Source organism: Lactuca sativa, chromosome 5 (genome assembly GCF_002870075.4).
Source record: "Lactuca sativa cultivar Salinas chromosome 5, Lsat_Salinas_v11, whole genome shotgun sequence".
Classification (NCBI taxonomy): domain Eukaryota; kingdom Viridiplantae; phylum Streptophyta; class Magnoliopsida; order Asterales; family Asteraceae; genus Lactuca; species Lactuca sativa.
This window is the reverse complement of record NC_056627.2, coordinates 171002617-171013636: the sequence shown is the minus strand read 5'-3', so window position 1 is coordinate 171013636 and position 11020 is coordinate 171002617. Positions and strand designations below refer to the sequence as shown.

The 11020-nt window shown below is 34.2% G+C and overlaps 1 protein-coding gene across 1 annotated transcript; it reads left to right on the top strand.

Moving 5' to 3' along the window:
* Window positions 1–1585: 1585 nt before the first annotated feature.
* LOC111885463 (VQ motif-containing protein 22) lies at window positions 1586–2524 on the top strand. The gene has a single exon (XM_023881721.3). It carries the CDS (start codon window positions 1643–1645, stop codon window positions 2228–2230), a length of 588 nt encoding a protein of 195 aa, XP_023737489.1. The 5' UTR covers window positions 1586–1642; the 3' UTR covers window positions 2231–2524.
* Window positions 2525–11020: the final 8496 nt, after the last annotated feature.

The window sequence follows — 11020 nt, the reverse complement described above, 5'->3', positions numbered from 1 at the left end:
TTTAATTAAACAAAATCTTTGTAAAAACAAATATTTGTAAAACACATTTGATGTTTTCTTAAATTTCTTTAGCTCTGACAATTCTCGACACGACACGAAATAAATGGGTTTGAGTTGAGTTTTTCAACCCGCCAATCCGTTAACCCGTCAACCCACCAACCCGTTTATTAAACGGGTCATATATGAGTTTCTCAAAAAATTAACAGGTTGACCGTCAACCCGTTTATATATTCAATAAAAAAATTATTTTATTTATAAATGAATTTATGTATCAAGTATTAATATTTAATAAGTATTATATAATATATACTATTCATTCATAGACCATTTAACTCTTTTGACATTTTGACTCGTGGTGAATGACCTAATGTCGTAAGTCGTAACATGTAAGGATAAGTCTGTAACCATTTTGCCCATTTGCGCTAAATAATAATCTAAAAATCAAGTCGCATATGAGTGTATCTCCATCTTCCGGTCTCCCATAGTCCCACTCTCCCCTCTGGTACTTTGTGATCGAAATCAGGTATCGAAATCAAATCGTGCATCGAAATCACAAACGATGTTGACGCGTGAAGGTTGAAGCATTGAAGCCCTTAACGTGAGTCGCCAATACAATCTTCTCGTATGTTTCTTAAGTTGTTATTTTGGTGTAGTTTTCCGATTACAAGATGCAGTTCCTTAGTTTCTTACAGATTTGGTTTTTAATTTGTAGGAGAAGTGTGTATGAGTGATTATAATAGGATTGTGAGAAGTGAGATTGTCGATGACCTGGTAGGCTGATAACACAAACACATGACTAAGAAAACTTAAATTTTGAACAGGAAATTGATGTGTAACGTTGGTTTTTAATCAAAAAGTGATAACAACCCAGAAATTTTGAACATTAAATTTTGTATCAGTGTATCTTTTATATCAATGTTACTGTATGTTTGCATCAACCATCAATAATTATTCATGTTTAATTATTAATTTTATTTATGAAATCTAACCCACGAATCCAAATCTGATCCATGAACCCGCCAACATATGAACCTGTATAAATAAATGGGTTGACGGGTTATATATGGGTTTATGTTTTAAACCCGTCAACCCATGACATGTATATTTAAATGAGTCGTGTTAGGGTTGACATATTTTGATCCACCAACCCACCAACCCGCAACACGGCAACCCAAACACGATATGATTGTCAGGCCTAACTTTCTTTCATTCCACCATACTCTGCTCCATTTCTATACCTTCGCTTTCTATCCTTAATAAAAGAAACAGATAAACATATTTTTCTTGATAGTTTTTACCCTTCAACTCCTAAAATGAACTCCAAAACAAGATGTTAGATTAGTTGGGGAAAGTATAAACATATAACGAGGTACGAACAAGTCAACAATTATGCATTTAGATGGTTGTTTCCAAGAACCCCTCTTGGGTGTAAATGAACTTCCCGCTCTAACATCCCAAAGTCTACTCCACTTTCGACATCGAACCCCACGTGGCACGACCTCCCCTTAGTAGGAAAAGTCCATAATTTGACCAACGACCAAATATCCAACTCATTATATTCTTTTCAAATCATCGAAATCATATCCACAATTTCAATCCTTTTTTATACTCCCTCTCTCTTTCTTCGCTTTCCTTTGATGATATGAGCGGAACCATGTCAAGTTCCAACAATCAATGGCTTCAATTCTACGAAAACAACCAACCCACAACAGTACAAAGCTGGTCCGGTGACGCCGCCACTGATGCGACGGTGGTCACCAACACCACCACCACCACCAGCAACAACAACACCGGTGTCTCTAATCAGCTCAGCAAGGTAACACGACCTACAAATAGTCGAAGACGATCAAGAGCTTCAAGAAGAACTCCAACCACCTTACTCAACACCGACGCCACCAACTTTCGTGCCATGGTCCAACGCTTCACTGGTGGCGGCAACACCGGCGGCGATGTAACTTCCACTCCATATCTATCAAACGAGTCATCCGTTACTTCTTCTCATCAGTTGTTGAACACTTACAACAATAATACATATAGTTTCACTGATGGGATTCGATCAAGTAGCCCGGGGGTTGCGCTGCGTCCTAATGATGGCTATAACGTGCAGTTCCGGCAACCACAAAGCCAACAGTATTTCACGATGACGGTGGAGGATGGTGGAAGTACCACAGCTAACGATGGTGGTGATGAACATATGGAGTTTAGACAGAGTGGATCTTATAATTGGTAAGGAGAGAAGAATCATATGTTATGATCAAAGTATAATTACAAGAATAAAAATTATAGAGTTCTCGATCTTTGCACTAGTTCCTTTTTCGACTTTAGTCGAATAAAGTTACGTGGTTTAAATCTATCTTAATGTATACTCAAATTATTTGAAACTTTTCTTCAGTTCTAGTTGCTAACTTAGCTTATGGATCAACCATTGTAAATATATATCGTTATATTATTTCTCATTTGCTTCTAGTTTGGATAGAAGTTAATATAATTATACATCATAATGTTAAACTTTGTCATTTGTTTACTAACAGTAGCCATTATATTTTTATAGTGGATTTCTGTTGATGAAAAAATTGGTTGAACACTATAAATTAGGCAAGTATCTTCGAAAATATGTATTTAAATAATTTTTACCTTCATGCTTACGTACGTTTTTCTTTAAAGGCGACTAAAGGCTTTAAAGAATAATTTAATCATAAACCAATGGCATGCAAAATGTTTTTTCCCTTCAGAATGATTGTTAATTTTGCTAATATATGTAACTCCGAGAATATAAAAGACAAGATAACATTGCAAATTTTCTTCTTATTTTACTCAAATTTGCAAATCTATTTCATGTTTTGCAATTGTCTCAATATCGTCCTTGACTTTAATTGCACTTTTTGTTGCATATATGATCTCCTTAAGTTTTGTAGTTTTGTTTGTTAAGGACCTTATCTGCAACGAAATTCAAATTCATGGACGACTTTGTGACAATATGAAATTTTGGACTGGACTTTTAATTTCTGATATAGTCATAGGGGCCATTTTGTAATTTACTCTAATTATGATATATAAATCTTCACAACAAACGTAAAAAAGGAGTATCTCTTTTTTTTTTTTTTTTTTTTTTAATATTTGATTTTATTTATATTAAAAATCTTTCGAATATTTTGTCGGTATGTGTTTAGATTTGGTCGGTTTTTACTAATTATATTTTCATAGCTTTTTTATGCTTTTCTCATCAATCAAGTAACAAAAGTTTTTTGTCGGAAACGAGCGGTCATTCGAAGGCACGTTCACATTAGACCGAGGAAAAAGATATTTCATAAGTAATACAAATATAAACACGAGATAGTTTATTTTAATTAATAACTTATATAAATAATAAACTTTATTCCGATTACACATAATTATTTATATTTTTTATATACATATTATAGCTAAAAACTTGTTTATCATAAAATATCGTTATTATCTTATAGTATTATAGAATTTTCAGATATGTATCAAAAAGTTGAATGACTAAATTCGTACATGGAATAAATTTTATACTTTTTTTTTTGTCAGAGTTTTAAAAATAGTTAGGATTTTTGTCGACTTATCAAACTTTTTTCTTTTATAAATCGACCCAAAATTAGTTTTTTTTTTTTTATTTATTTTTTTAAATACCTTCTTACTACTTTTTTTTTTTTTTTTTTTTTTTTTTTTTTTTTTTTAACTTTCTATAAAAAAGATTATAACTTTTTTTTTCAACTTTTTAAATATTTTCGTAGAAAATTTTTTATACTTTTTTTTTTATCTTTATTAATATTTTATATGGTTTTTATACTGTTTTCTACAATATTTTTAGAACCATTTTTAAAACAAATTAGAACATTTTTAAAATTCTCTTACAACCTATACAAATCATTGATGGAATATGAAATAAATCGAATCCATAGAACCAACCAACACACAAAATAGATTGAAGCCTATTAAATCAACTTTGTTATGAATATAGAAAAAAAATACATAAAACAAACCAACACTCACATATATTATCAATGTTCTCTTTTTCTAAGTTTCAAATGTGTTCTCTTTCTATATTGCAACAAAGTTAGTTTTATGAGTTTAAAATCTATTTTTGTATTGGTTGTTCTTTAGAATCTGATTAATTCCCATATTTAATCTATTTTTTGGTGTTATTCGTAAAGAAATTTTAAAAACATTGTTGAAGATGTTGCGAAAAGATTAAAAATATTATAAAACACGTTATAAAAAGTGTAAAAGATGTTATAAAATAAAATTTAAAACTTTGTGAAAAACAATATGAAAAAAGGTTCTAAAAAGCGTTGTAAAAATGCTAGAAAGAAACATCGTAGAAAGTTCGAAAATGTAGTTAAACAAGTTGTAAAAAATATAAGATAAAATAAAAAAACATTTAAATTAATAATTAAAAAGTTGAACAGACAGTTAAAAATATATATAGAAAAAAAAAACACTTTATAACAAAGGCTCTAAAAATTATTTTAGAAAACACTTTAAAAGAAATTTTAAAAATATGTATAAAGTGTAAATGGAAAAAGAAAAAAAAAAGTTGAAAAAAAATATTAAAAGAGTTGTAAATAAATTGCAGATTTCTATAAAAGTTTCAAAAGGTAAAAAGGTTTTTTATACTAATTTGTCACGAAAAACTAATTTCATTGCGATTTTATAAAAATGAGCTTTGAATTTTAAAACCAAAATTATAACAAAAGTTAAAACTCTGGTCAATAAGGCTTCGGACTCGGCAATTACCACGGCTAGCTCGCCGAACCTCGGGCCGAGCCGTCGGCATGCCAGGCTTGGCTCAGCAACTCGGTACAAATGTACCGACGAGAGAGGGTGTCTGGGTTTGAAAAGATTTGAACGTTGGAAGGGTCTTTGTGACCGTTTTTTTTTAAATCAGAAAACCCCTCTTTTGCCGTATATAAATATCATTATATATATTCTATTTTACACACTTCATCATCTTAATTTTCTCGCCCAAACAATACAATTTTTTTCAAAAAAATTGCTTCTTCTTCCAATTCAATAGCTCAAAAAATACCAAAAGAAACACCCAAAACTCAAATATCTCACATTCTTCACCAAATTTCGTTCAAAATCAAAGTTCGACCTATTTATTCTTCACCAAATTTACATTTTGGTGGTGTTTACTAGCCATTTCTAGCCCAAAACCAACCTCAATACCAAAATCAAGCACAATACCAAAATCAATCTCAATTCCAAAACCAACCACAATTTTAAAGACAACTTCAATTTCAAAACCAACCACAAATGAACTTCTCATCCCAAATGGAACATGACTTCAATCCATTTGATGATATTCCCGACTCCCCAATGAATATCCAAACTCAGTGGGAATCCGAAGTCGTCCCCGAAATGGAATCGGAGCCGGAAGAGAATCAACCACACCCAAAAAGGAGTTAGCTCGTGCGTGGGTAGATGTTTTTGAAGATCTGGTGGTCGGAAACAACCAAGAATGTCCAACTTTTTTCAGAAAGTTACATGGCGTTTTCTCACGAGATGAATCTTGGAGATTACTGGAAAAAGACCAAATTTATTCGAAATAGAGAAATGTCAACAAAGTGGCGAAGGAGTTTAATGCGATGTTTTCGAATGTGAAACGACAATGGCGAAGTGGTGCAAACGACGAAACTATTTTGAAAAAAGCTCTTGAAGTGTACCGAAAAAAAAATGGCCAATTTCAAATTTCTACATGTTTGGAATATTTTGACATTGTCAAAAAAAAATGGCAAAACGTCGACGATTCTGAAACTTTTGCGGGTGGGTCTTCTAAAAGAACCATAATATCTAAAACGAAGAGGAGCCTTTTGAGGTTCCAAGATTCACTCGTCCCATGGGAAGAGACCGAGCGAAGCGAAAGGGAAAAGCGGCGTCAACTAGTTTCAGTGACATCGAGCAACTAACAACGAAAATAGACAATTTGAAGTCGTCCTTGGAGCAATACTTGGCACTTTCTCTTGGGTAATATAGTACGTAGTGTTGGCCAAAGGAATAGTATTGTACATAATCATTATGCTAGGCCATTTCTCTAGGGTAACATAGTACCTAGTGCTGGCCAAAGGAATAATATTATACATAATCATTATGCTAGGCTATTTCTCTAGGGTAACATAGTACTTAGTGTTGGCCAAATGAATAACATTAAATCTAATCGTTACTCTATAAAATATTCAAAAGGATAATAATTGTATATGGCATCTGTCACTAACCTCGATTCAAACGCATAATAGTAGTATATTATGTTATCACTACGCTCGATTCAAATGGATACCAATATATTATGTCGTCGCTACACTCGATCCAAATGAATAATAGTATTATATTATTTCATCGCTACACTCGATACCAAACATATAATAGTATTATATTATCTCATCACTTAACTCTAATAATGGCTATATCGCCACTCTGCCAGTATGGCTTTGCTAAATATATCTATTTAAATATTGAAACTCTAGTTACTTCATAAGTATACGGTTATATACGTGAATGTTTGATTGTATCCAACTAATCTACATTAAGTTCACTATCGGTTAGTCTACTCTTAAAAGCACAAATTTCCTTAAGTATACTCCTAAGATATGGATACACTAATGGTATATAGGTTGAATGAGAATGACGGGAACCCTAGTACCTATGAATAGTATAATACTATTTTCAAATCAAGGAATCAAAATACTTTTACAACTTAACAAAGTTATGCATAAAGAGTATTTCAAAGTATAAAAACCTATGAACTCACCAACATTATGTTGACGTTTTCAAACAACATGTATTCCTAGAAAACCAAGAGATGGAATATCACACTCCTTAAAGTAGAATTCGATCGATAGACCTACTGGAAGTCTGTTATCGTTTATTGTTATGCCTAACTGTCAAAAGCACCTTTTGTATTAAAAATTATAGTATATCAGAAACACGTTCTGATGTAATATTTTTTATCCATAATGGAAGTGATATTTATGTTATATATTGTGTACTATTCAATGTATGTTCAATATATGTGATCCAACATCCTAACGTCGCACAGCCTAGTGTTTCTGCCGCCAACCGGGGTGGGTGTGACTGATTGGTATCAGAGCTATTGGCTATAGCGAACCGGTACTTTCTTAGGACATTACGAGTATATCTTAGGGATTATACTCCGATTAGGTTTATCCTCAAACCTACAATATAAAAGTATTATTATGAATTACACTACTTATATACTACTTATGTGAGAGGTGTCAAGAACGAACTAGTCGCTTTGGGTTACTGAATTTCAAAACGGCAATATGCTAAAATGGCCCTGCCCTCCGACTTTTCTTACATGGTTGATCCTTACTTGATAGTCTTGAAGTACAAAACAAGAATTAATAAAACACACAAAAAAAACTTCAGATTTAGAGTTATATATATATATATATATATATATATATATATACTCAGTCCCCCGATGAGAAAAACATGTATCATACAACGAAATCTATAGAAACCCAAACTCAAGAGTTTATGTCAAATACGATATTTGAGTTTAGCATAATGTATGGGCCGAATCATAAATAGGCATAGACTGCACACCTATGTTTAATTATGGTTGGACCGATATACAACTAAGCTTGGAAATTGTAGTTGATAGACTAAACGTTTGAGGATTCCATCAAACTTCGAAACCCTATGATTCATAATAGTGCTTTTGGTAAGAATAGCACATAGGATTCACAAGATCACCACACGAGTATGGCAGATCTTGGAAATAGGGTAACAAAACCATTTATAGAGAAAGATCAAAATTTTCCACCCTATATTTAAACCAAGGATACCCATTTTCTTGAGGTTCCCATACCCCTATTTTCTATGACCCCCTACAAAGAACTACACTAAGTATAGAAATCCTCGGAAACAACTATAAAGAGTCGGCTGAGTCGTCATAAGAACCCTCTAAGGAGCCTACAGAGTCCTCCAGGGGGAAGCGGATCCTGCTAAAAAAGAGACAAATCCCACTAAATTAGGAGTTGATTTCTCGCATTATGAGAATAAGAAGGCCATAAATCGCCATAGGCTCAACTACCCATCCCTCCCCTCGAGGCATCATCTAATCCCACCATACCTATCCTAGTTACTCGCATCACGCGTCATGTGAAACAGATTTGCACCATCAATGATGAGTTTGGAATCATCAAAGGAAGAATCATGGTCATCTAACATAATCCAAAGGTTATTGGAGGAAAATCCATCACCACAAAGGTTAGTGCATGTGCAACAAGAATAAGAACTTAATCCGCTTAACAGTGGCTCTCTAACCTAATATGGTAGACTTACCCAAAAAAGTTTTGCCCTAAGATCTACAGATTACATGTATCGAAATGTTCCTGGAAATTCTTGCTCCTAGTGGACCATTTGTATCTATATGCATCAGGATCCCGATTCATGGATCTCTTGGTTCGAGAAAAAAAATGAAGTAGCCAGTGAAGTTTGCCCTCATAAACCTCAGAAAGACAGCCCCACATAGATTGAATTTATTGAATGGAGATAGCAAAATACTCATAATTTCATCTATAATGAGAAGTATGTTTATGCAAGAAAACAATATCATCGCTATCCCTCTAGAAATAGTCTTTTTAGTACATCAAAGCTTTCCACTCCTAACATAGAAACTTTTTTGTGATATTTTTTTACACTAACTCATGAGCTTAGTCATTACTACCTACATCTGTAAAAAGGCATCATCAACTAACACTCTCTTTTTCGCAAACAATAATAGGATCCAAACATGGCTCAGATAAGAGTCACCAGAAGAAACCCCAAGGCACAACCAAACTGTAACACCCTTAATCCAGCAGACCAAGAAAGGAAAGGAAAACCCTAAGTCAAGGAGTCAACTCGTCGAGTCCAAGGAAGAACTAGACGAGTAGGAGCGAGTTCCGTGTCGTGGATTAAGTGGCCGACTCGGCGAGTAGGGGGACTGACTCGGCGAGTCTAGTCTGGGTTGGGAAACTCTAATTTCGGGACTTGGTGTCCTATTTAAGTATCTCATTCTCATTTCCTCAACCTCTTGGATGCTCTCTCAAGACCAGAACGAAACCCTAGTGCCTTCCATGAGTTTGTAAGCCATTGTGAGCATTTTTTAGTGTTGTGAAGCTTGAAGAAGAAGGTGAAGCCTTGGGGATATAAAAAGAGATTAGTAGATCCAGAAACCTCTTGCATTCTCCTCCATTTTCTGGTAAGAAAGCATCCACCTTGATCATTATGCATGTAGATCTCTTCTTTGTCACTTTTAGGGGTTTTTGGTCCAAGAACCCTAGCATGAGAGGAATGGACGTCCCAAGGGCTTGTGTTTTCAGATCTAGCACCACTAAGGGCTGTTATGGCATAAAGGTGAAAGCTTTATGCCATAGGAATCCCCATGCAAGCATATGAAGTGTTCTTTTGGCCTTTTAGCTCAAAAGGCCATGAATGGAGGAAAAGGCAGTAGCCTTGCATGGTTATGAGGTGGTTGGGTCCAGATCTATGTTCCGGATGCTTTGAGATCCTCAAAAATCGTCTGAATAGTTTGGGACGTAGAGGGACTCGGCGAGTCAGACCGTTTTCCTGCCCGAAAACCCTTATGTTAAAGGATATGAGTTGAGTTGGTCAGGGACTCCGCTAGTCTGGGTCCATAGTGGACATGAAGATCATCATACTCGATGAGTTCAAGGAGGAACTCAGCGCATCTAAGGCAATGTCCTTAATTTATGAAGGTGGACTCGACGAGTTCAAAGAGGAGTTCGACGAGTCAGATGAAGGAGGGTCCCGATGTGTTGAAGGTGCAGTCGACGAGTTCACGGAGAACTCGACAAGTAGGATCGTGTAAGGGTCGAAGTCTTTTAAAGAGTCGAATAGTGCTTAGTCTATTTTCGTATGTAATGTATTTACTAAGTCAATTTCATACGAAGCGTAATTGTATAAGACTTAGTCTTTTTTGTACTCTCTTGTTCCCTATATATAGGGACTAAGCTTTAGTTTAGACTAAAAAGTTTTTCATAAAAACTTTTAGATTGTAGTTTTGTATTGGAGCTTACAGAGAGTAATAAACTACAACGACTTATTTACTTTTTGTGTTCATCAATTCAATCTTACTTGTTGCTAATCGATTCCTTGTGTACAATTCTTCTACAATTGGTATCAGAGCATGAATCAAACTACAATGATCTTATTTTTGTTTTGAATCATCTGATTTTGAGTCATTTCTTTTGTCTCAAAAGTTTCCGCGCTTTTGGTTCTGAAAATCACATCTAATCTACAGATTTGATTAGATTCTGCATTCAAAGTGTACAATCGAGTGCTCGATTATAAGTCTCTGATCAATTCGTTTGATCAAATCTCAAATTAATCAAGTTTTGGTTGATTTCTGAATTTTTTTCTCTTCTGTGTGTTCATCAATGGCGACCTTCAACATGAACACAATGACTTCGTATTCTTATTTACTCGGATCATCAACCAAAATTCCAATTGTGATTCCAGAATACTACGATCAGTGGGCTGATCGTATGGAAGACTACTTGAATGGTCTGGATGAAGAGTTGTGGAATTGCATCAAAGGAACAGTTCTACCTCCACAAAATGTTCAAAATATTGGTTCATCTGGAACTACTTCTGTTGTTGAAAAACAACAAACAAGATTGGAGAAACACGAAAAGCGTTGTATCAGGGAATTGAGAGGTGCTTTGCCACCTGTTGTTTATAACTACATTCATGGTTGTAAAACAGCTAAGGATATCTGGAATACTCTGAAAGAAAAGTATCAGGGAAGTGAGAAGACTAAGATCAATTTTGTCAAGCAATGTTTGGTTGAATTGAAAGAATTCAAACAGAAGGAAACTGAAACAATTGAAGTTTACTATAATCGTCTGAATGAGTTGATCTATAGATGTAATCGTTATGGATTCAAAAGGTCTCTAATGGAATATAATCTTACTTTTGTTATGGGACTCAGGAAGGAATGGCAGAGTGTTAGTATGATGATCAAAAA